The sequence below is a fragment of the Psammomys obesus genome, unplaced genomic scaffold, assembly GCF_907164565.1.
Source record: "Psammomys obesus unplaced genomic scaffold, mPsaObe1.curated_primary_1811, whole genome shotgun sequence".
Taxonomy (NCBI): domain Eukaryota; kingdom Metazoa; phylum Chordata; class Mammalia; order Rodentia; family Muridae; genus Psammomys; species Psammomys obesus.
Genome location: NW_026596079.1, coordinates 18,446,670 through 18,473,390, shown reverse-complemented (window position 1 = coordinate 18,473,390; position 26,721 = coordinate 18,446,670). Strand labels below are relative to the sequence as shown.

The window sequence follows — 26,721 nt, the reverse complement described above, 5'->3', positions numbered from 1 at the left end:
TGAGGGCTAGGTGTCTGGTGTCTGTGTGCCCAAATTCCTGATTTGAGGTGCGTAGGAAACCCCGTGCTACTTTGACAAGTGCATGCTTGAGACTCACTGGTGTCTCCACACCCTTTGAGCTGCTGGCACCCACAAAGTTTTCCTGCGCCACACAGCACCAATGGATGTCCAAAGGCCACCTCTCTGTTAGGAGCACGTAGCAGGAATCCCTCAAAAGGTTAGACCAGGCCAGCTGGGGGATATCTGCAGTAAAACTGTTTATGTTGAGCAGAAGCAACATCAGCTGTGGCGCACCCTACCTTGATCCTCTTGCCTTCAAGGACTGGGGCTCTGCAAGCTTTACTGAGCACAAAAGCATCACCAGGTGTTTTCGACAGGCCCAGTCCCACCTCTTTCTCTGTGGTGAGCCTGGGGCTGGCCCAGGAAACCTTCCTAATAGGAGATTTTTGAGGAAGGTGGCTCATGGGCCCCATTGAAAAAATGTTCACAGTAGCGATCACGTGATCTAAGCCCCTGTAGATCGAAGTGGTTAAGTGATGTCTTTGCAAGGCAAGTGGAGTAGAGTTGGTGGTGTCTAGAGAACACCTGGGAAGCCATGTCTTCTTGAGGCTGACCCTCACGGTTTTTTCTTTACTTTTGGAACCTTGAGCCCATCAGCTCCTGTGGCTCACAGGTCCCAATTCCAGGGGGTGGCTTTTTCCTTCCTCTTTACCATTCTTACTGTTTCCTGTCTTTAGTGTGTGTGTTCTTTGTGGATGTTCAGCTTCTTATAAGTAAGAACTGGGTCTTCTAGGCCTCTGATCCCACACTGAGAACTCTAGGCTAGGCAGGTGCCAGGAGGCAGACACTGTCACCAAATGGTGCCGCTGGTATCTTTGGACTGTGCTCTGGGGTTTTCTTGGTTCTCACGTCACGATAAAAGGAAAGCTCTGGACCCTCAGAACACGTCATTGGGTAGATCCTTTGTGAAGCCCAGAGGACAGCTGTCCACACAGGGCTCAGTGTGGGTTGTGGGGTGTGGGTAACGTTTAGAGTCCATACAGCTATTTGATCTCTGCTACTTTGAATGTAAAATGAAAATAGATAGGAAAAAAAAGGTCAACTGCTGATATTGTTTAGAATGAAACTATGAGTACAAAACATCCTCAGAACTCCACAAAGGAGTTTGGCATGGGAGTACATTTTTTAGGTTCCAGAGCTGTTTGTTTGGTTCTTTTTCTGGGGGACACGTCTCTCCATTCCTGTGCTACTTGCGATGGCTTCCTGGACTCCCTACCATAGCAATGTGGACAATGGACAATGCCTTCATTCCAGGACTTGCAGAAAGGGAAAGGGAGCATGCCAGACATGGCCCCATGCCCATCTCTCTGCTATTTCCTGCTTTTGGGCAACACCTGAAGAGAAGGTCCTGGGGATGGCCAAGATCTAGCATCCCTCCCCTCTGTTTCTAAACAGACCGCATTCTTTGGGAACACTGAAGGGAATCCAGTGGAAAAGGAAACCCCCTGGCCATCAGGCACTTGCAGAAACTTGTTGATAGGTCCTAACTGTGGGTGCGTTTCAGTGTGTGTCATATAAACCACATGCTGCTACCTGTGCTTAGATAAGAGTCCCAGGCTTTGGACAGAGGGTTTCAGGGACTTTTCATATCCTTAGTGCTATCACAGGAGACACTTTGACAGACCTCACTTATATGCTCGCTTTAGGATCAGGCACTCAGTGGCAGGGTTCCTTGCTGACTGCTAACAGTGGGTTTCCTTTTCAGAAGTCACCTCCCAAGTGAGAGAGCTCAGTGTTGCAAATGGTCCTGGGGTACAGCCTGTCCCAGTGACTGGTTGGTGTGCAGTCATTAACAGAGTGCAGAGACTTGCCTCCTTGCTTCACTTCGGACACCCCCACCCTCAGGCTCCCTGGAGAACAAAAGCTGCATCGTGTCTACCTTCTGCCTTGCCCATTGCTGCTTAGATGTGGTGCTTCCGAAATGACTCCAGTCAGGAGACCCTCATATCCCACCCTGGGGCAGCACTCTCCAAGTTTTGCTTTACCTAAAGTTAAATAGGCCTTCTTCAAGTCTCCTGATGTCTCTTCTTCAATGGCTTCTTCCATATCTTTGCCAATGAGCTGGAGAGAGAGACAGACAAAGCCCAGTGATTACTGCAGGGTTTGCAGTTAGCCTTCAGCTTCCTTCAGAAATGGTGCTAGATTTAGTGCTGTGACCCTAAGGGCACAACCTCTCCTGCCTCTTGCATTTCGAGGTGGGATGGTTGTCCCACTACCCCCATTCAAGAGGGAATTCTCACTGCTGAGGAGTTGACCAAGTTGACCCAAGTCAATGCCATTTCTTTAGCTTCCATTTTCTCATTTGTAAAATTAGGAAGGGGAGGGATGATGGATATATACCACAACAATATTTTTTGCTTGTATATGTACTGTGTGTGTGTGTGTGTGTGTATGTGTGTGTGTGAAAGAGAGAGAGGGGAGGGTGAGGAGAGAGAGAGAGAGAGAGAGAGAGAGAGAGAGAGAGAGAGAAAGAGAGTACACCTATTCACAGATAGTGTGTATAGAGAGGCCAGTGGAGGAGGACTGGTTCCCCTGCCATAGCTCTGAGGTGACAGGCACCTGTGGCCAGTCTTGGTGGCTTTTTGCATGGGTATGAAACTCAAATGTCGGTTCTCATGCTCACTCATCAAGCACCCTCACCTACTGAGCCATATCCCCAGCCTGCAATAATACTTTATATTATATAGCATCTTAGTTTCCAAAATGTTTTCCGCCTTCTCCATTGCAAGTTCTTGGGAGGCTGTGGCTGGAACTCTGGCCTGGATCTCCCTCTTCTCACCTGTGTTGGGACTGAAGACTCAATCACTTACAGTTTGGGTAAAGTGAGGAGGGGCTGTGCAGTTCATGATGAAACTTGTTCTAACGCTTCATGAAAGAGTGGGGGTTCAATGGCTGGAAGCCAGGGCCTGACCACATCAAAATGTCACTTCCCTTTAATGCTGGGTGACTGCTAATGGTCTCATACATTCACCACGGCTCACGTCGCTTGGCACAGTATTATACATTAGGTTTCTTTCCAAATATTTACAGAAACTAAAGTTAAAGTAAATTATGCCTACCCTTAACACAAACAGTTCTGGGACCAAGCTCAGGGAAGGCAAATAGAGAGAAAGGAGGTGCTGGCTTTGAGGGTTTTGTCTTTCTTAGAAATTGTCTTTGAGGACAGGACATAATTGATCCTCAAAATAATTGAGACATTTGAGTACATACTAGCAGAGTTTGGGGCTTTTATCAGAAAAACAAAGGCAAACAAACATTCTTTGTGGTGTAAGGACAATGTGTGTGTGTGTGTGTGTGTGTGTGTGTGTGTGTGTGCGCGCGCGCACGCCAGGGGTGAGGGGAATGACAAAGGTCCTTCTCTCCATTCACATGTCTGGAAGTCTTTTGTGCCGGAGGACACCAGATCCCAAGGAAACAAGAGCTTTCATGCTCCCCCTTCCTGAGCTGCAGCCACCTTTCTGGGGTTTGATGTGGGAGTCAGTGCTTTGGAAGGGATGGGTATCACTTCCCCAGAACCTGGGCTCTTTGTTGTGCAGATTGAGATTGTATTTCATGAGGATGTTTTGTTCACACAGGTCTGGGTTTAAAAAAAAGAAAAAGAAAAAAAAGAGCCAACCAATAATAATAATAATAATAATAATAATAATAATAATAATAATAATAGTAATACAAGACAGGAACCCTCCCCCCCATTAAACTACTTTTTGTTTGTATTGTTAGGACTGAGCCAGAACAGTGGCTTTCAATTTTCTGTGATTCTCAGCCTCCAAAGCAGACAAAAAATGGACAAGTGTGTTTCTGAGGAGCAGGAGGTGGGCTCCGTACCTGCCTCTAAGCATAGATACCATGCTCTGTTGTCTAGGGGGATCTTCCTTATGTACCTCTAGGGGGAGATATTCATATAAATGTCTTCTCTCTTTCTGCCTCACCCCAGCTGCCTAGGGGTCAGCATGGACTCCATGAACACAGTCTGAAGACAGTGAGCTGGACTGTGCTATCGGGACCCTCCTTCGCAAACTCTTCATTTCAGCTCTTGAAATACCTGGTTCTCAAGGTGATCTTTGGGCCAAACTAATATCAGAGACCAGATAAATGTGCTACAGCGCCTGAGCGGAGCTTACAGGAAGAACAGGGCACTATTCCCCCAAATTGACAGCATGCCAGCAGTGAAAGGGCCAAGCCCCTTGCAGGGACTTAGGGAGATATATATGCCATGCTGTTCCTGATGCTGGGCAGTGGTGCCCATGATGTGGAGGTGGCTGTGGGTATGTGCTTGTGCTGTTCTCGCTGATCCCCACTTGCAGAACTCACTTTGGCCCCATAACTGTGTCAGTCTTTTGTGCTTAATAAAATCAGGACCATGATCATTTTTCGTGATGTGGCAGTTTGAGGTTCTGTTGCCTGATCTGGAGTTGATCTGGGGTGAGTCAGAACTTAAGACTTGGACTTAGAGGGGCCATAGAAAGGGCAACCCCCTGAGGCGTAGTGCCAAAAATGAAATTCACCTCTGTTCCAGGATGGCGCAACACACAACACTCCAGTGATGCCACACTGGAGTCTTTGTGCTGTTGGCCAGTGACTGTGAAAACCTGACGGGGAGGGGGGGCAGGGGGAGGCCGGTCTCTAAGAGCAGGGTCAGCTCTTAAAAAAAACTAACAGTACAGATCAGCAGCAGCCCGGAAATGCTCTGGGAGCTGATTTAGAGCCTCTTTCCTATGAATGATCCTGAAATCACATGCTTCCCTAACTTGTCCGTTGCCCCTGAGGGAAACAGTTGCTGGGGTAATCGAACCCCTCCACAGGCCACATGCTGACTGCTTGCTTTGGTTCCTTCATGGGATCCTTGCTCATCCTACCTAATGAGACCTAGTTCTGTAGATGTTATTAACCCTCTGTTACAGCGGGGGAAACCAAGGCACAGAGCCCCAGCAACCTGTCCAAGGTTAAGCCTGGAGCTGACTTCTCAAACTTTATCACACACCAGAATCAAGACCTCAACCTGAGGAAAGGTGGTCCAGCAGGGCCAAGGAGAGGACTGAGAATGTTTATTTTGATGGGTTCTCAAGTGACTATGATGCTGCTGTTCAGAGACAAACTTTGCCATAATGGCCTAGATCCTTGTAGCTTGTTTTCACTACTTTACTGAGGTAGCCACTAGTTCATGAAGTGTGTGTGTGTGTGTGTGTGTGTGTGTGTGTCTGTGTGTGTGTGTTTCTGTAGTGATCACTGATGTCAACCATCCTCAGAACACCATTGGTGGCCCTCGTGACATGGAAAGAGAACGTAGATCACAGATAAGTCCTCCAGGTCAGCGGCCACGGGCTTCAGGCGTGGAGAATGAAGAGGCTGGGGGCAGCTGCCTTTGATCATGACATTGGGCACGGTTTGAAAGCAGGGCCCTTAAGACTTGCGTACAGTAAGGATACAGTTCCCAGGCTTTGTCTTTTCATCTGCTGGCAGCACACATGAGAGGCTATTTTGAGTGAGGCGCAGCCAGCCCCAGCTGAGGTAGGAACTCAACTGGCGAGTCCTGGCGCTCTCGTCCCCTTCTGCTACTGTGGTCCTGCTGTGTGGTCCTGATAAGTTACAGGTGGCTCCTTACTCTGCAGACTGGCCTTGTCCTGCAGTTGAGGGCCACCATAAAACAGCTGTTCAGCCCACATGATAGTTAGGATATTGTTGTGAAACTGAAATCAAGGACTGGGCCTAGAAATGTTTTGAAGAGGTAAAAGCATTCTCCAAAAAAACAAAACAGAAGACAAAAAGAAATCCGAAACTCCCTGTAGGCTTTTTTGCAGATTAATGATTTTCTCTCAGAAAGGGACTTATCACGAAGTACCTTGAAATAGCCAGCTCATTTTGTTGCCTCACGGCGGTCGTGAGACTAGAAACATAATTTATGCGTTTTCCTCAGGAGCCTTTCTCTGAGGCATAGCACACCTGTCCTGTAAGACGGTAAATCGCAATCATAAAAGCAAAAGCAAAAAACACGAGTATGCTTGCCACATGCCGGATGGCATTCTGAGCCTGCCCCTGACCTCACGCCTACGATGACTGTCTGAGAGGTAATGATGCCCTGGTGTCTGGCTCACAGAAAGAGGAGGAGGGTACTCATTCACCATCAGTACATCCAGGATTTGCCCCTGGACCCTCTGTGTGTCCATCTTTGCTCCTAAACATGACACTTCTTTGCTACCCTAGCTGTGCTGTAACCAGGAGCGTCCCAGCCTCAGTCCTGCATTTGAGGATGGTCAGATCTGCACAATCAGGCTGTTCTGTGTGTGTGTGTGTGTATGTGTGTGTGTGTGTGTGTATGTGTGTGTGTGTGTGTGTGTGTCTGTGTGTCTGTGTGTCCTCGGCCTCCCTTTTCCTGACATTGAGAACCACTGATGTAAATCCCGTCCTCAAAACTCAGTTCCACATCCCAGATCTCGGTTTCCATTAGAAACAGCTCAGGGTGCTGTCAGAAGGAGCCCTCGAGCCTCTGGGCTTCACAACTTACAATCTGATAGGCTTCAAAGGTGGCACGCAACTGCTTGTAGCTCCTCTTGGTCAGGACTTCAGTGAAGGCAAGCTCATCGGTACCCCAGCGCCCTTCGCCTGCCTTAGGGGCCAAGTGCAAACACCGTGAAAAGAGCTCATACCAAAAAGACCGAACACAACTGCTGTTGACATTGGTAGGCAAGAAGTTAGATACACTGCAATGTACGAAACTACAACTGTCATGGTAGCTATGTCTTCTGACCGCCAGAATGTCCCTTTGTGGTTAAATGTCCTTGAGTCTATAGTGAGGTTGCTCCCAGTATATCAGAAACCAGTGAGAGGGAACCTTCCCTACTCTGCACACGAACACCAAGTAAAGGCCCGTATCCTCAAAAGCCCCTGATGTTATTACAATCTCACTTCCATTGCGGTTTTGACTCTTTACCTTGTGGGCTTTTCTAGAGGTTCGTGGGAGGAAATATCCTCAAATAGAGATCTGGTCCACCATGAGAGACAAGGGGTCACCTTACTCTGCTTCTGCCACCCACCTCATGAATATGCACAAACACCCTAAAACCTATAATATAGACTCCACTTGGGGTATTTGAGGAGGGGGCACTCTTATTTGGAATCCCATTCCAATCTCTCTTTGAAGCGTTTTTCCTTGCTAATAAACGTCTGTTTAAACTATCTCTGCCTTTCAGCTTAATTTTTTTTTCCCTTTAAGAAGGCAAGGGCCGAGAGAACCCGTAAGACCATGAATGGGCCTCGCTTACAGAGACGTACAAACACGCATGCATTAGAAGTCAAGTGGGTATATGGAGCACTTAGAGCTCCTAGCCCACAGTATATGTGCCGTGTCTGCCTGTATTATTATTTATACCATCCTGTGATCCAACATGGATCTGAGGTGGCTAACCCCAGAGTCTAAGAATGGGAACAAAGGCTTTATAATATGATCTATGCAGACTGTAGCACGTGTTTATTTATCAAAGGACGTATTTCATTCCAAAGTAACTCTCAGTTGCATGAAACAAAGAAATGCTTGTTAGCGCAATGTTAGTAAGTCAGAAACCAAAAGAATGTGTGGAGCCAGGCGCACGAAACACTTACATCATACAAATCTTTGGCATCCCGACCAGCCAGGTCTTTGTCCACAGTATCTTCTGCATCACGAGTGGCCTACAAAGATTGACCGTATTGCCATTAACTCAAGTACCTGATTGGTCACAGAAAAGCTGAATGAGCCCTGTGATACAGGGATGACTGGGGAAAAGGGTCAGTGGAAGGGGCATGTGTTTGTGGGGGGGTTGTGTGTGTGTGTGGCTGAAGCGCAGCTCAGCCTGGCAGAGTGGCAAGGCCTGCTCTTTGCTGCCATCTTTTGGGAAAGACTGAAAACAGTGTAATTTCTGTGATTCATGCTCCCTCTTCCACCCCACAGTTGTCACTCATCAAATCCACAGTCTTCAGTGAGAGCTAATAGAAACCTGGAATTCACTAGGAAGCAAGTATTCTTCCTCAAATACAAAATGTCACTATTCAGTGGCCAATACCAGAGAACTTTGAAAGTTGGTTGTGGAAGACTATGGGAGCCTAAGGAAAGCCCTGGGTGGGTGGCAGAGTGCTGAAATGACCCTGTGACCAGGTCCCTGGTATAACCCCCTTTTCTTGGGTGAGGCCTCACAATGATATCATGTCAGATGGCATTGGGGAGTTTTGCAGATGTAATCCAGGCCTCTAATCAGGCAAATGAAATCTAAAGGGAAACTATCCTGGGTGGCCCCTGGCCCAATCAGATGAGAGTTCTTAGAGATCAGAAGTGGAAGTCCTGGAGGAACTCTTGCTGCTGGCCTTGGAGACAGCAGGCAGCCTGACTATAAGCTGTCCTGGTGGTGGCAAGGGTGGAGGGGCATGCAGTAGGGATATGGAGAAAGCCCTGGGGACTCCTAATGGTCTCTGGGTAACAGCTAGCAAGAAAACAGTCACATCAGGCAGAGGGCCCCAAGGAAATGAATTCTCCTTGAGCCTTGGGTGGCTGACATACAGACAAGTTTGTTTCACCCTGGTGAGAGGCTTCGTGAAGGACTTAGCTAACAGATGCCTGGACCCTTGGCCCATGAACACTGATGGATAGTGAGCCATGATGCATTGAGTTATGTTTGGGACAGTTAAACAGAAGACTCTTCCCTTTGTGGCTGAAATCTACACACTCATATCCTCTGCTGTCAGTGTGCCCAAGTGGGAGAAGTGAACTGGGGAGAACGGACAGGTGTCTGTCAGTGAGAACTGGATGCCATCTGTGCAGAGCCCTAGGACCTATGTCACAGAGGGCCAGATCTTAGGAGACCCACTCTCCAGTCTGAGATCTTGTGGTTCCCACAGTTCTAGACTTTAGCTATAGCCTGTAAGCGAGCTGGGTTGTGTATGAAAAGAGGTCTGCTTGGGATCAGATGGCTCTCGCTCCTGGGTTGTGTCACACTGGCTCTGCTGCCCTGGGGTCTGAGTTTCAATGACAGAAATCAGCTGAAGGGGTTGTAACCTGGAAGCAGTAGGTTGGAGTGCTGAAGGAGTCATAGTTTCCCAGTTACTGAGATGGCAGAGCAATGGTTGCCTGGCTCTCCCTAACACTGTTTGTTTGTTCTCACGTTTCATTTTTGAGACATGTGCTTGGATAGCTCAGGTGACCCTCAGACTTGATACGTAGCCAAGGATAGCCTTGAACTTCCTATCCTCCTGTCTCTACCTCTAAAGTACTGGGATCACCAATGTGAACCATCACTCCCAGTTTACATGGTGCTGGGGATTGAACTCAGGGCTTCCTCCATACTAGATAAGCAATCTACCAACTGAGCTGCACCCCTGACCCCTTCTCTGGTATTTTAAGTATATACTTCTCTCCTTTACCCTGTTTTTGGTGACCGTAGCACACTGTCAAGCATCCGTTCCTAAGATCATGGAGCAGGCAAAGCCTGCCGTTTCTTACCTGTAGCATGGACACCAGGATTTTTCTTAGGTTTCCACTTGTATCATCTTTGACATCAGATTCCAGACTCTTGCCAAATACTTTTGAGGAAGAGAAAGGGGAAGAAAGTGGATGACTAAGTTCCTAGTGGTATTTCAAAAGCAACATACTCAATCCAAAACCAGAACAAAAGCTACTTACGCCTTTGGTAAGCTTCTTTGATGGCGACGATTTCCTAGGAAGGTGATTGAAACAATTAGTGTCTAAGTTGGGAGTCAATAGGAAATAGGGAGATGGGGCAGAAGTCTATTTTCAGATGCAGGAGGCCTCTGTGGCTTTCTCTTAAGATGACTGTCTCATGTGCTAGTGTACAATGGCTCTCTCTGTGTAAGCATTTCAAACATGTAAGTAGTGTACGCATACAGTCTCCAGGTTTGGGGATCTGTCACCAGACAAATGAAGACAATACAGTATATTTATACAATGGGACACTATTCACTGAGAAAAAGAAAGAAATTCTGTCATCTGTGGCAACATGGTTGATCCTGAATGAATGAAATCATCTAGACAGAAAGTCATGAACCCTGTGAACTCACTCATTTCTGGAGTATAAACAAAAAGTTAACCTCATAGTCATGGAAAGTAGAATGGTGGTTACAAAAGGCTGGAAAGAGTAGAGGTGGGGGAGGAGCCAGTGGTACTGAGATACAGTGTGGTGGTTCAGATGAGAAATGTCCCCCCGCGACTCAGGCATTTAAAAACTTGGTCCTCAGTGGCTGGTTCCATGTGTGGAGGTTGTGGGAAGGTACAGCTTTATAGGATGGGGGCGGGGGATTATGTCACTGGCAGGGGGGTTTGAGGATTACAGCCTCACTCTATACTGCTTCAAGTTTGCAGTTGAAGACGTGACCTCTCAGCTTCCTGTTTGTGCTGCCATGCCTTCTGGCCATCATGGGCTTTTATCCACCCCTACCCCCATCCCACAACCATAAATCACAATAGCCCCATCCTGCTCTGGGTCGCTCTTAGCCATGGCATTTTATCACAGCAATGGAAAAGTAACTGCTCTACAGTGAGGAGTCCTAGTATGCACAGCAGGACGATTGAAGTAAACAAGAATATCTTGTGTGTTTCAGCGTGGCTAGAAGAGAGGATCCTGAGGGCTCTCACCATAAAGGCATGACAAATATTTAAGGTGAATGGGATTCAACAGTTATTCAGACTTGACCATGACACTTTACATGTATCAAAATATTTCGCCCGGACATAGCTACAAAAATGACATGTCAATAAGAAAACAGAAAGGCAGAAGTATCATAGCTGGGCTAATAGCTGATGTTTTGCCCTATCTTGTAACCCAGTCCCATTCCCTCATGCCCCGTGTGCATCTCACAGGTGTCTACTGGTGTCCTGTATACCATACATAGGCTGACTTATCCTCCAAGCCGAAGGTCAACCACCCACTTGAAAAAGGCCATCACAGCTGAGCGGGGCTAGGGAAGGGAGCTGCATCTACATAACCATGGGTGGGGTGGGGGGGGCATCCAGGCCTGGTATAGACCTTCCAGTGTGACTGCTTTAAGGCCCCCCACACTCCTGCCCGTAAACCCTCGCTGACTGCCCTCTAAGCAAGCCCAATAAACTCACCGGTTCCCCAGAGTGAATTTTGTGGAACTGTACTTGGTTTGTCATGGGGACCGTAGGGGAAGAGATTGTTTACATCTCCCCCAGGAAAGGAATCTTGGCAAAGAGCGTCTAGAACTATTCTGTGTGCGTCCTACCTTTAGACAGTGGGGAACAGCATTTACTGCTTTGTGGCTTATTTTTAACTCCACGTTGTCTCGGAGAGCCAGCCCTTTTCTAACCTAGACCATCAAATGTGTTTTTGGAAGGGATGGAAAGCGCCGCGTTCTAAAGCCACAGTTGATTTAGCTAGCCTCCCACGGTGGTGGGGGGGGGGGGGGGGGGGGGGGGGTGCCCGGTTGCGCCACCCGGGGTGGGGTTAGGGCGCGGGGGGGGGGGGGGGGGGGGGGGCGGCATCAGGTCGTTTCCGGTTTGCCTACGCGCTGAACAACTTGCTGGCTCAGCAGTGCAAGTTGCCCTCTCGAATGAGTCCTGGCAGGAACTTTTACATCCTCTGTGTCAGGTCGCCCACCTCAGAGCTGTCTCAACCTTCGGCTGAGCCAGCAGTGATTAAGAACAGGCTTTTCCCGGTGCCACTGCTCATAAGCAAGTTTAAAGGAAAGTCGGGGAGGAGCAGGTGTGGCCTGTGATGGGGGAGGGAAGGCAGCCAGGTGGTAGGGGCGGCCCATTTTCCTCCCCTTTGTGGTTTTTTTTTTTTTTTTCACCTACCCCTGGAATCTGTCTGAACCCAGCCTTTCCCCCCCTCACTGTGTGTGTTTTTTGTTTTGTTTTTTAAACCCACTAAGTTTATTTACTTGAAAGAAAAGCTTTGCTGGTTGCTTGGATCTTAAAGGAATCCTGCTAAGGTACTGCTTGCTCTTATTGGATGCTCCACTATAGGGCCCTTGGCATCTCTGGGAAGGTGGGCATGAATGGAGAAAATGGAGTGACTTCAAATGGGGTCTGTGCTCCTTCTCCTCTGAGGTTCTACCCTATCGCCTTGAGATAGAAGGGCTACAGGCTGGGGATTCGGCTCATTGGTTGAGCATTTGCCTGGTATGAGTTCAGTTCCCAGCACTGAAAAAGGAAAAAAGAAGTGGAGGGGTTTTATTAACCCTAGAGATTGAGAGGACTGGAGATTGCTGCAGTGGTCTGGTTCATGGTGGCACTGTGGGGGCATGACTGAGCCTGAGTTTTGGTCAAGCAGAGGAAGCAGGGGGCCAGCACCAGGGGCACCATCGTTCTGTGGAAGCATGGTGGCAGGGTGGCGCTTCAGATTTTCCTTGCTATCTCTTCTACCCACTGTCTCTGTCGTCCTCACCCCACCCTACCCCCGGAGCCTTAGAATGTTGGGCTTTTCTAGCACTTCTTGCCTCCCCTCTCCACTCCGACCGGTGGTTGTGGAGGGGTCCGGGTCTGTAAGAATGATCTGTGGATCTTACTCTCGGCCCTCCCGGCTTGGGGAAACAAAGACAAGTTGGGTTGTGCCTGCACCTTAGCAAATGTGGAGCTTCTGAAATGGTGGTGCATTCTCAAGGGCTAAGCAGGGAGACCTGATGACAGGACACAGGATCAGGGTTGAGGATGTGCCTCAATTGGTAGAGTGTTTGTCTGATGTGCATGAATACCTCAGTCTGATCTCCAGGACCACATAAAACTGGTTTTGGCAGTGTGTGCCTATAATCCCAACACTCAGAGATAGAGGCAGGAGGATTAGTAGTTCAAGGTCACCCTTAGCTACATAATGAATTTGAAGCCAGTCTTGGTTACATGAACCTCTGCCTGGAAGGAAGGAAGGAAGGAAGGAAGGAAGGAAGGAAGGAAGGAAGGAAGGAAGGAAGGAAGGAAGGAAGGAAGGAAAAGAAAGAAGGAAAGAAAGAGGTCAAACAGCAACATCAAAACGCCCAAGCCCCAAAGAAAATCAACAAAAAACTTCTAATACAGAATTGTTCAGGGAAATGCTAGTGGTCATGGGGACTGTTCCCTGGAATTCTTGGTACCAGCACCGTTGTCCACTTTTGAATCTTTCCGCTCTATGCTAGATAACAGCCACATGGGAGGCAGTGACTCAAACATACTTGCTACTCATTGATATTCACAGCAGACCAGGAGCTGATAAAATAGAATTCTGCCTCCTGTATGAAAATTGTATTCGTTAGAGAAACAAAACCTAGACTGACTTAGCTCTTCTGTCAAGCCAGGGGCAGCGACGTGAAGATTGACCTCTGGAGGACTGAAAGAGCTGTTCTTCCTGCGTGAGGTTAGCAGGAAGCTCCTGTTCAGAAGCTTGTCCATTCGTGGATACCATGTAGGGGATTAGCCTCCTCCAGTGGGGCTCAGCCATCTCTGATGCATGAATGACCTGTCCTCCCAGCGGTTGGGACCAAGGGCTCAAGTGTGACTGACCTCGTTTCTTCTTGTGCATAGGATCTCTATGAGCATTGCCTCATCGGTGCCCATGCCCTTCATAGCTTTCTGCAGCTGCCTGGCCGCATACTCATTGGGGCGGTCCAGAAGGGCCAAGGCTGTCTTCTCGAAGTTTCCACTCAGTTCACTCTTGAGCACCTCCTCTAAATCCTACAGGAAGCACAGAGCAGAATGGATGGTGGCTGGAAGTGTCCACATTTCAATGCTCAAATAATACTCACGGTAACATATTGTATGCAAGAATATTATTATTCCACCCTGGAAAGAATTTTCTAAGAAAACACAAATTAGCTATTTCTCTGAGAGATCTCTGAGCACTGGGTTTGGGAGAAAAAGGCAGGTTTTATATAAAGGGATGTGCCGTGTTAAAAGGGGACTGTAACATCAGGCCTCTGTCCCTCACTGTCCCTTCACCTAACACCATATCCTGAAAAGGCAGGCCTTTCTCAAAACTATCCAGTGTGAGTCCCTAGACATGTTTTTTTCAGGTCATATTGGCGTTGTTTAGAACTGCGGAGAACTCCCAGCTGTTCGATCTTTTGATCCACGAGCGTGAAAGCAAATTTGGTATTTTATATGCTTCTGAGCCCAAGAAGCAGGCTCAGGAAACCTGGACCCGTGTGCTGGCTTCTCTGAAAACTGGCCACAGTACCTTGGTATGGCTGTTCTCATGTGAGGACTTGGAGTTGAACATTTGACCTCCTCTAGATTTTTACGCATCTTGTTGGTGGTCTCAGCTCTCAGAAGATCAGTGAATGCTTGGCACAGGAAAGTCTCCTGAACTTTGTGCTAGAACATTTTCTCTTTACTTTTTAGCCGAGTCCCTAGGCCCACATTTACTTGTGTTTTGGACAAGAGTTTACAACATCTTGTGTCTGACTTCTGTTTTGGGGGGCTAGCAATACATTAAGTTGGGGGGATGCTTAGCTAGAGTTAGGCATGTAGAAATGGATGAAATTCCACTGCAACCCAATGCAGGCAAACTGGAGACTCACTCGTTTTCACAAAAAATAACATTGACAAACCTGATTATTAACACACACATACACAATCTGTGTAACATCACAGCCATTGACCATTTGTTATATAAGTAAACAACTCCATGCTGGCACTGGTCTTCTGGGAGTAGATGTTGGCCTGCTTACTGAAGCCTTGGGTATGGGTCCTGTTTTTTTCTTCTTTTCTTTTCTTAACTTTTCAACAAAAGTTAAATATGGAGGAGGAAGTGTGAGGATGGTACAGGAAAAGTAGAAGTTAGGTTGGCTATACTCAAGATGTATGTGTTAAGTCGTGAAAGAAAATATACAGTTCTTAAAAAGCCCAGTAGATACATTGCTTTTACATATAAACCATATAAGCACTGTCTTTCCTGTCTGTAACGGAAGCAGCCATGACTGTTGTAACATCTGTTTACTGGTTTGTGCTGGCATTATCCTGTTTGAAACCCAAGAAGGGTAGTGAGTGGCCATCCTTACTCTGTCTCTGGGGAGACCAGAGCCTAAAGAAATGACTGTGAAGCCTTTATCAATACAAATGAGAATGTAGCATAATGGTTTTCACCTTGTGTAATTAACTCCAGTGGCTCAGGGCTATGGTCCCCCACTATTGGGAATTGAGGCAATCTCAAATTTAAGGTCAGCCTGGGCAAATCATGGAGATCCTTTCTCAAAATAAAAGTAGAAAAAAGGGTGGGGACACAGCTCAGTGGTAGAGAGGGTTTGCTAGCATGAGTGAAACTCGTAAGTTCAGCTAAGCCTCAAGTAATTTCAAGTAAGCCTCAACCCCACAGGAAACTGATAAAAGCTGGGAGTGGGAGAAATAGTCTTCCCCAGGGAAGAATCTACCAGTTGGTTATCCAATACCAAATAGTCAGCCCTGAAAACACATACACAAGTAACATTCTACAGACTGAATGGTTGCACTAAGTATTTAGGAATATATTTATAAACATATATGCACACATATATGTATGTCTGTGCACATGCATATGTGTGTATGTTTCAACAACAGTGAAAAACGAGGCCATGAATTTGCAAGAAAGCAATGATAGTTATGGGAGAGTTTGGAGGGAAGAAAGGGAAGGGGGAAATGATGTAATTCTATTTTCATCCCCCAAAAAGGAAGTAATTTTTAAAAGTTTTCTGTACCAGTGATCTATGAAAAAAATATGGGCTTCAAAGACAGCCAGATACACACATATCTGTATGAAGCTCCACTTGTGAGAATTGGTTTTCAAATCACTATCTGCTCTATAAGTTATTATGTGAAATTAGTCCAAATTGAATGAAAAATGAGCAAATGCAATATCAAAATGAAGTCAATTGAAAAACAATGAGTTAGGGACTATTGATTTATAAGTATTAAATTGGCATAGTAACGTTAGTCTTTGCCTTTTCTTAAGCCGTATTCTGGCATTAACTGTCCTCCCTCCCAGGGTATGTGTCGGAGGCACAGCCCTGCATACCTTGCCATACTTCGCCTTGTACTTCTGCTTTATCTGTTGCCTCTCCTCCGATGTCCTGCTGGATAAGACTTCAATGATTGCTGCTTCATCCGTGCCTGAAGTGCAGGAGACAGAAACAAAGTCACAGGAATAAAGAAACGCGATGGAGTTGTTGTTATTCAGGCATGAGGGAGCCATGCCTCTGGTTTAAAAGGGGTCAGAGGCTAGAATGGGACTAGATGGACCTGATGGCTTTACTGTCTTGGGCTGAAAACCATGTTCTTGCCACTCAGACAAATACCCATGGAGACCTCACCTTGGGTGGGGGACAGTGAGAGGCACTCATAGAGAGAGAAATGCATATGGCCTCTTCCCTAACTTAATTCCTAGGGGAACTAAAAAGAAGCCGCACAGAACCTGAGCATGAACTTTCAGAGCAGCACCGGTGTTGCAGTTAAAAAAAAAAAAAAAGATGTTGGGCTAAATATTGTTATTTATTATTTGTCCTATGATTATCATGGCGGTATTATTTATTTAACCCACTATCACCATCAATAAGACACAGACCTTAAACACCTTAAAACACCTTGGGCTGTACAGATAATTCCGTCTACACTATTTCAGTAACCTCACCATCCACCACCCAGCCCCCATCCAATACCATTCTCCTTAACCACCCTCATCTGGACTTTCTTCCACTCATAATCTTAGAACCCCTTTCTTCTATTTTTTTTTTATTTGAGCCTTTCTACGCTATTATTGGAGTCCTTCCTCCTTGCCCACCTGGTTTCTTCTCCATGCTAACCCATCCTGGCGTCCTCCTTCTTCCTTTCTTTTCACCTGTCTGTCTTCCATGATTCTCCTGTCCTCGAAAGCCCAGGAACCTTAGCCACACCTACCTCATCCTCCCCTGCCCAGGTATAGGCTGTTTAATCAGCCAATCAGGTAGGTTTAGGTGAATCCAGGCAAGGTAACCAGATCTTGAGAGCCAGTAATTAGCATCAAAAGATAAGCATCAGACCAACCCTCAACACTGGCTAAAACCAGCCAAAGGTAGAAACCACTCAAAATGACAAATGGCTAAACAAAATATGGGGTATCCATATACTAGTGAGTCACAAGAATATGAATGAACCTTGAAAATGTTATTCTAAGTAAAAGGAGCCAATCACAAAAGACCGAATATTGAATTATTTTATTCATATAAAAATAGAGAATAAGGGATTCCATAGAGGCAGAAAGTGGGTTAGGGCTTGTGGATGCACAGGAGTGAGAAGATAAAAGAATTCTAAAGACTACCAGCTGTCTAGGGCTGCACCATATTGAATATGCCCAGTCTCATCTGAAATCAATGAACTATGGCAGGGCTGCATATATCTGTGGCTATAGTGAACACTGAACTGTATATTTTTAATAAGTGAGTTATATGGTATGTGAATTAAATCTCAATAAAGTTATTTTTAAAAACCTAATAAAGGATATGGCTTGTTCCTTTTCTTCTGGGTACGTATAACTGAATGGATAAGATTGAAGCCCTAATTTACAGAATGTAGATCCTATTCATAAACTTCCATGTGTGTTTGTGTGTGAGTGTGTGTGTTTGTGTGCCAGAGTACTACTTTGACACCTGTAGTTTCTCACCCAGTAGCTGGGATCAGGTAGTTCAAGGGCATGTGAGAATGAAAAGAGAGAGTCCAAAGAGGGGGCCATGGTGCATACAGCAACAAACCGCATAACACAGGCAGCAAGCGCTATAAATGCCAGTGTTGTGCCCTTGGTCCCTGCCTCATCTCAGGGATTGTTTCCCCCTCTAGTTCTGGGAGGATTTTAGCTCTGTGAGTCCAGCTAGAGGAAGAGAAACATCCTCGGATGAGCTCACCTGCAGAAATTGCAGGGTTAATTGCCTGCCGCTTCCTGGGTTGGGTCCAGCACTGTTATTCAGGTCCTATCTCTTCTTTCCTCCAGGGCTTTCACCCGGGGGATGTGTATCTGCTTGCTTATTCTGCGGTGCTTTTGTGACTAATGTTTTAAATGCCTGGGTGCCGGAAATCTCCCCTCAGAAAAGATTTCATTTTTCTTTAAATATCATAGAATGTACCCTGTCAGTTTAGTGGACCCTCTTTCCATTGGGGCTGCTCCTGTCCGGTCAAGGGCCTCAGTATTCCAGGCTCAGATCCTAGAGCCTCCCATGTCTTCCTGCCTCCATTTGCTACATTTACTGTTTGGAGCCAGTAAACACCTGGGCTTCATCCTGGCTCGCTCTCTCTCTCCTTTCACTCTGTATCCAATTAGCCCTCTGCTCCAGCCTTTCAACACAGGTTCCTTTAAGTATGCAAAGGTCTTAGAGGAGTCCACGGGACCTTTTAGTGTATACACATTACTCACTCCCTTTCAAGCCCTTCTCATCCACACTAGAGGTAGTTTGCGGCTAGCAAAGGAAGTGTTGCTCCTTTTTCTCACTCCTGGGTCTTTTGATCTTTGCTCTTCATGGCACACCTTTCTGTCTGAGCTTCACTTTCTTTGCCACTTGTCAAGATTCAGGACTCAACTCACAGACTTTTCTTCACAGATGAGGCAATCCTCATCTGTGCTCCTCACATGGTCCATCTTCACTGGCTCTGATGCCTTACGTAGCCTGGGAGCAGGGTGCTCATTCACTGCTGTATCTACACAGAGTGCTTTTGATATTTGTCTATATTTATGTCTTGCTGAATGTGCGAATGCGTATCTATGTGTATGAACAGGGGGGAGAGATCTGCGCACCATTATCTGTCACTGCATTGGTGTGAGTTGTGTCATGTTTGGATGGATTGTACATACCAAGGGCCAATAGGAAATACTCTATACTGGGGTGTCTTGTGCAACCTATATCTGGATAATCAGGGAAGCTGAGTTTATTAGAGGAAAAAAATCTACTTCTCTAGATTTTGCTTCCTAGAAGGGCTTTTAAACAAGAGAGATCTTAAGATAGACATATTGGCATATCTCTGTAATACCAGTACGAGCAAGGCTGAGGCAGAGGGATTATATCAACCTGGGCTGAGTTTAAGGCCATCCTGGTTTATTCAATAAGACCTCATGTTAAAACAAAACAAAAAACCCAAAGCAAAACAGATAGCAAAAAATACAAACACAAGAGATCACAGTAATGGTAGGATATTTCAACACCAACCTGCAGGTAGAGGGAGGCAGGACAATGACACACAGATTTCCCTCAAGCTATTTGAGACGGAGTCTCAGGTTGATCCTGGGAGTTGTTTTTACAACCCAAGGAAGAAGTGGTTTGCAGAAGGTGACCTCACTCTACATTTCACGCTCCATGTGTCTTATAAGCAGTCTGTGCCGCTGAGCCTTTTCCTGTAAACATTTACAATGGTTTGAGGCACTCGGGCCAGTCCCTAGCAGTTCTGGGAAAGGCTTAAGAAAAATAAAAGACCCTCCACGCTGGCTGTACACCAGACCCTGGAGGGGACTAATTACACAGCGCTGTCAGAGTGAGCAATCACCAGCCTTGAGTACCCATGGGCATCTGTGGTATACATTCCCAGCAATTTTCTGGAAAGCAACTGGGTGGTGCTGGAGTTTTGGCAGAATGGAGCCACAGCGTTTAAAGTCCACAAGATCCCATGTGCCAGAAAAACAAGGCTAACTAAACTGGTAGCAAACTCTGCAGTCCGCGGTGACCTGTCTGGCCCCAGAAAGCTCTGTTCCTAGATCTGGTGCGAGAGGCCACCCCCACATTCTCACACTGGTATGCCCCGCCCCTAAATTCTTCTGGAAGAAAGAGCACGGGAAGGCAAGTGAAATAATGATGGGGCTGAATCCTGTCTTTCCCAGGGGACCAGGGCCTTTCACTCGTTCAGCGCACTCATTTCCAGAGGTTATTGTGTCAGTTGCCACAAATTCAATGGCTTCAAACAACACAACTTGTACCGCCACAGTTCTGAGACTGACGTCCAAAGTCACTGTGTCAACAGGCTTCTCCTGGCAACTTGGCACTCTTTGAAGTGGGACTACTTAAGAGCAGTCTCTCCCTGTTTTCATGTGTCCCCAAACTGGCTGCCATCTCTCCTGTCTTTCTTAAAGACACTCCTTCCTCATCGTATTGCAAACCTACCCCGGGATCCCTGGGGCTCTTTTCTTAGCGTCCTTAACTCAATCACATCTACAAAGACCCCTTTTCCAAATGAGGACAAGGCCTCTCTTCCAGATTCTGGCCCCCTCCCCAACGCTTCTAGAGGCTTCCATTCACCCTTTTGTGATGGACAACAGGTGGGGCCTGCTTAATGCACAGGCTGATCTAATTGGATCTGAGCGTTCTGTTAAGGAGTGGCTTAACGTTTACCAGTGGAGTGCTGTGCACCACACACAGAAAGCGTGGGGAAAGAGTGCTGGGCTGAAACTTGGGGCGTGAGTTCTAGGCCAGAAGCATGATCTGAAGTGGCTGAGTAGTTTAAGCTCTGTGCACCTCAGTGGACCTGAGCTTGACCCTAAGGTGTGCTCCCAGGCTCTGCAGTGTTCTTACTAATTGAGACCTATTGGAAATGCAAAATGGACAGTCCCCTTCTTCCCCATATCCCTCCAAGTCCCCTTGATGACTCATTTGAGAACCCATTTGTACATTTGAGAAGCCATGTATTAGATGATCTGCAGTGGTTTTGAGGCCTAAGAGGCTGCTGGTTCATATATGCTCTTTGATTAGGGCATTCTCTTTGGTGGGGTCAGTTGACGGAGGTGACTCTGCAAAGGCTAAGTCTAGGCAGAAGCTGGTAGAGGGTGCACTGCACCCTTGGAACCGGGATGGGGCAGCAGAGGGGCCTAGGCTGAGAAAGAGTGCCAGTGTCAGGGAGAAGTCAGGGTCTGTTTTCAGGATGCCCACGACCCAGGATCATCCACATACTTAGGGCATCATAAGTCACTAGGGGAGTACAAATGCCCCAAGCTAGAATCCAAGTTTTGCATCGTTTGGAGAAATAAACTATTTTGTTATGGAACATTCTAATTTGACTTGCTGGATGAGGGGGTAGGAATGAAGGTAATCTTTACCCTGCATGGGGCTCCCAGACCTCCTCCACTCAACCCAGCAGCTACTGACTCTTCATGGCTATTTAGTACTTGAAGGGTGACTGATGAAAATAACAATATTCTATAGGTACAGAGTACACACCAGATTTCAGGAACATTGTACCAAAAAAAAAACAAAACCAAAAAAAAAAAAAAAAAAAAAACAAAATGTGAAAAAAAAAACAGAATGTGAAATACCTCGTTTATAATTTTATGTCAATATTGGGATAAATGATAGTTTTATATAAACTGGGGTTAATGAAACTCTATCATCAAAAAATACAATTTGCATATTTTGTTCCTCTTAAACTTTGGCTTCTTAAAAATTGAAAGTGAAGTCGGGTGTGGTGGCACCTGCCGGTAGCCCCAGCACTTGGGAGGTAGAGGCAGTAAGATCAATTCAAGCCTGCCTCAGCTACGTGAGTTCAAGGACAGCGTAGGCTACTGTCTTCAAAACGAATGTAGAGCTTGGAAAAACTGCTCGGTAGGTAAATTATTTGCTGTGAATCATGAGGACTTGAGTTTGGATACCCAGCACCTATGTAAAAAGCGGTGTACACCTGAAATATAGGTGCTTGGAAACAGGAGACTTTCTGGCTAGCCAGGCTAGCCAATCAGTGAGCTCCAGAGTCAGTAGAGACCTTGCCTCAAAGGTAAAGAGTGATGGAGGAGACACCTGACACCACTTTCCTGCTTACACATTCACACCCACATATGGCTGTAGAATAAACTCGCAAAGCTTCATGTGGTGGTAAATGCCTAATAATCCCAGCACTGAGGAAGGAGAGTTGCCATCAGTTGAGGCTAGCCTGGGGTACACAGCAAGTCCTTATCTCAAAGTAATTTTTAAAGTAGTTAAGCAACCATGAGGCTTACAGTTGGGGCTATTGGAGAGCTTCACTGTAGACGTTTAAATTCTGCCCTGGCAAAGCTGTCACACAAAGTCTTGAAGGCAAACTATGTCAGTGATATAATTTTGCTTCAGTGTGTACTTCTCAGAGGAGGCGAGGAGCTATACTTTCACCCAAATCAGAAAGCTCTCTGATGGCTAAGTGTCTAACAGCTCCACCCTTGTTTCATGATTTTATGATTTGGGGCAAATATTCAGCATAGTGCCTTTCACTGTTGTCTGATAGCCCTTATAGTAGTATATACTTTACAGGCTTGCTGGAAGACCGAACAGGCTGATGGTGGATGAGTGTCACTGAGCTAGGCAATGGTCACATAGGCACTCTATACAGTAACAGGCATGTTGGCTCCAGTCGGTGGTCACATGCCAAAGGGGCATGAGAACTAGGATCTTGGCATTCAGTTGGTACTCATCCTGGATATTTTTAAGTGAATTCTGGGTGAAAAAGTAGTTCATATTAAGTATGCCAAATCAACACCATACCTAATGAGACGCCTGTCCCCATCCCATGGTTAGGCATTTGGACCTCACCACAGAGCATCAGGGAAGTCTCAGCTGCCTGGAAAGTACCCTGGAGTTCCCTTCTGCTTGGCACAATTTTCAGGCATAAACATCCGAGGTTTCCACACATGGCCTTTCCTTGACAGCTGTCCGCCACACATGAGACAGGAGATGAGCCACCACAGGAGATGCACAGGAATCTGCCTCCTTTGGGCTTTCCTCTGATTTTCCCTAGCTGTCACTGCCAAGCAGGCCTTGTCTACTTCCAGGTACATCTCTGCCCCCCCCCCCCGCCCTTCGCCCCTCACCCCCACACAATGCGCTCTCCTCAGATCCCATTCCCCACTACCTCCCACGGAAAAGGCCAAAGTCTTGTAGACAAGATTAAGATAGCGTAAGCTTCACTTCTGATGAAGTTCCCCATAACTTCAAGGTCAAATTAAATGTCACAAGATTTAGCCTCCGATATCCTCAAGAATAATGAGCCCCCATGATAACTTTGAGACCTCAAGTAAAGAGATCTTTACTTGGAAGAGATCAACTTGAATTAGCTTAGAAAACCTATGGCAGGTAGGTCACCTTCCTGCCCCCATGGGAAGGTTGGTCATGGCATCAAGCTTAATCAATTTCAAAAATAAATGAGTGAACAAAATGATTTTCCTACCCATTCCTTTGCAGGCTTTGTATAGCTTTTTGGCATCTCTATCTGCGTCGAAACCATGATGGCTTCTCTCTTTGGCCTGGAGAGGAAATAATTCAAAAGGTGAGGTGGGTAACACAGTTATCCTTACATTAGTTTTGCTGGAATTGATGGCTGATTAGAAGACCAAGACATCATCCAAACAAAGATACAGCTCTACAAGTGGGTATTTGTGGAAATCAGCTGGGGAAGCTTTGGCCCCAGAGAGATGGCTGGTACTCCTTGGGGCCAGCTGCCCTCGGTGGTCATGAGAGAAGGGTCTCCTTTGTTCTCAAGGACAATTAATTGCTCTGACCAACTCTATGGTAAATGATTTTCATAGCAACCCATCTGTGTGTGGTCCTTTTCTCTCAAACAAAGCTTGATACAGTGGGCCAGTGTCCCTGGAGTATCTGTCCCCCATGATGGATATTCCAAGCATATCCAGGGAACGGATTTGCTGGCCAAAGCTGAAGGAATCTTAGTACAGGTTCTCTTGCTGGCCTGGATCAGTGCCGTCACAAAGGACGGACATCCTTTAGTTTGTCGGAGACTCTGTGTGAACTGGCGGGAGCGTTGAGGAAAAGTCCCATTTACATATGGAGCTGTACCTTGTGGTTCAGTCTCTGGGTTAGCACACTCACTTGGTGTGTTCTTTCGCTTATGGTAATCTCCTTACTATTTGCATAATAATAAGGTTGTGAGCTTTGTTTTTACTTAGTTATCTTAAAAAGACACCTTCGTTAGCACTAAACTGAAAAACTAGTATCATTTGCATAGGTAACAGGTAACCATAAAAGTAAACAGATCATTATTTAGAATGTAAAGGTAGGAGGTTAAATCGACATTCTGAAGCCAGTAGGCTTAAGTACAGCTGAGTTCTCTCAATTCTTTGCATTTTTAGAACACCGGTTACATACATACGAGTCAATTTATAGACCTTCCTTTGTTAGCCATGGAGAAGAATGAACGTGTAGTTTGCCTTATAGGCAAGGACACCTGGCTTCAGGTCACGTACCATCCCACCCCTTACTTCTGGCTCAGGCCTTCTGCACAGACAGAGGCCTGGTACTCCCATTCTCCTTAACCAGGATTTCATGTGGGTCTGGGAGAACTTACTTGCTGCTTTTGGAGGCTCGTTGGTAAAATCTGCCACATTGTTTTCAGGATTCGTTACCAAGTGATGCTCAAAAATGATGAAACATTCCAACACGGTCACATCAGAGTACTCAGGCAAACACGGGGCTCTTTGAGCATGGAGCCCTTGAGGCCTCACAGACATGCACTCATGGAGCCCATCTTCATCTTCTTTTTAAAAAAATACGTGTATTTGTGCACATAATATGTGTACGTGTGTGCCGTGTGTGTGTGAGTGTGTGTGTGTGTGTGTGTGTGTGTGTGTGTGTGTGTAGGCATGGATCTGCTGTGTTGCCAGCATGAAGGATAGAAGACAGCCCCGGTGTCAAGCCTCACATTTCACCTTGTTCGAGACAAGGTCTCTTGCTGTTTGCCGTACTGCATACCAGGTTGGCTGGCCCCTGGAGCTTCCCTGGATTCTTCCTTTTCTGCCTTTCATCTTGCCGCTGCAGCTCTAGGGCTACAGGTGTGTGTTAGGGCACCCAGAGTTATGTCAATTCTGCTGATTTGAACCCAGGTCCTCACACACATAGATTTGGATGTTTGGTCATCAGAGAGTGGCACTATTTGGGAAAAGATTAGGAGCTGGGTGGTGGTGGCATATGCCTTTAATCCCAGCATTTGGGAGGCAGAGGCATGTGGATCTCTGAGATCAAGACCAGCCTAGTCTACAGAGTGAGTTCCAGGATAGCCAGAGAAACCCTGTCTCAGAAAAACCAAACAACGAGAGAGAGAGAGAGAGAGAGAGAGAGAGAGAGAGAGAGAAGAGGATGAGGATAAGGAGAAGGGGGATTAGGAGAAAGTGTGTCACTGTGGGTGGGCTTTGAGGTTTCAAAAGCCCAAGACAGACCCAGTCTCTCCTGCCCCCTCGGCCTAAGGGTCAGGATGTAGGTCTCAGCAACTGCTCTAGTATCGGCCTGCATGCCTCCATGCTTTCTGCTGTGATAATAATGAACTGAACCCCTGAAACTGTAATGCTTTCCTTTATAAGAGTTCTGCAGTCATGCTGTCTCCTCATGGCACTAGTCAGTGACTGAGACACTGGGACTTCTTTATGGGCATGCATGCCTGGCATGTAATTAGAGTGGCTACATATCAGAATCATCATCATGGACAGGGAAGGAAAGGACAAGAGTCACTGTTAGCCATGCTGGCTACCCTTTCCAACCTACTTGAGAAGAGAATGAAGTCTTGTTCTATGTAACAGTGGGGTCTGTAATGTTGGAGTGAAGGGCTTGTACCCTGTCATGATTTAAGAGAGAGGCAAAGGGAAGAGGATGGTAAGAGAGAGAGAGAGAGAGAGAGAGAGAGAGAGATCTCTCAGCCTATTTGGATTTTTTTTTCTTCTATGTGGCTATGTCTGTCTTCACAATGACCTTATTTATGTTTGTCAGTGGCTCCTTGGTTGATCCTGGGATGTCCTGGGGCTCTTTCGGAGGTGCTGGGACAATCTGTCCTCTGGAATGCACAGGGAGCAGGTATGGCATAGTCATTGTTCATTGTTAAATAGACAGCTGACTTTGGGGCCTAGTCTTGTTTGCCAACAGGGAGATTTCATTCTTGAAGCCAAAGCTATGATGCCGGACTTTTATGTAGGGGAGCAGGGACCTCCAGCATGGGCTCACTATATTTCCCAGGCTCTGAATTAGCACACAGGCACTCTGACTGCCTTGAATGTGGAGGCAAAGTGACAGCCTTTGTGTCTGTTTTGAGCAGCCCTGGCATCCACTGACACTCAGGAAACAAAAATGAGACAAAAGATTAAATGCCAGTAATGATCAGTATGAAGGTCTGGGCTCTGAGCCATAGGAATTCTGGTTCAATGGTGAGCCTGCCCCTTGGCTGTTGACCTGTGAGTTAGCGCCTTTATCTGTAAAATGGAGGCAGTGACTATTTTGCAAGGCCCAGACTGGCATGGGACTACATTTCGAATGCCAGCTTTACACCCTGTGGTTGCTTCACGCTGGTGATAAATCCCACTGTTGCAGAGAGTTCGTGTTAGTCCCTCCTCGCTTCCTCAGCCATGCCTTACCCTTTTGTCTGGTAGTGATGTCTACAACACTCCTAAATATCAGGAGGTGATATTTAGGTAGATGTCAACCACACGTGTGCGTTTTGAGACAGTATCTCACATATCCCATGATGTCCTTTAACTCGCTATGTAGCCAAGGATGACCTTGACCCTTGAGACTCCTGCCTTTACTTCCAAGTGCTGTGATTACAGTGTGCACCATCATGCCATGATGGCTCAGAATATGCATTTTGGTTGACAAGTTTGGAAAGTTATATGAACATATATGAAAACACATGGGTTTCATATTCGGCATATTTTGATTCACGTATATTTAACATACATCTCTGTGTGTATATATGTATGCATATATATAAGTATATATACATATATGTATATGTCTATATATCACAATGTCCAA

General features: G+C 46.4%; 1 protein-coding gene across 1 annotated transcript in view; it reads right to left on the bottom strand.

Moving 5' to 3' along the window:
• Positions 1-26,721, bottom strand: part of Anxa13 (annexin A13) — a 50,404-nt gene that overhangs the window by 4,549 nt on the left and 19,134 nt on the right. The window contains exons 2-9 of the mRNA XM_055626596.1: positions 23,138-23,213; positions 16,020-16,114; positions 13,535-13,705; positions 9,707-9,740; positions 9,527-9,606; positions 7,657-7,725; positions 6,563-6,664; positions 2,046-2,121 (exon numbers count right to left, since the gene is read on the bottom strand). Coding sequence (XP_055482571.1) covers positions 2,046-2,121; positions 6,563-6,664; positions 7,657-7,725; positions 9,527-9,606; positions 9,707-9,740; positions 13,535-13,705; positions 16,020-16,114; positions 23,138-23,213 — 703 coding nt within the window. The remainder of the gene's footprint in view (positions 1-2,045; positions 2,122-6,562; positions 6,665-7,656; positions 7,726-9,526; positions 9,607-9,706; positions 9,741-13,534; positions 13,706-16,019; positions 16,115-23,137; positions 23,214-26,721) is intronic.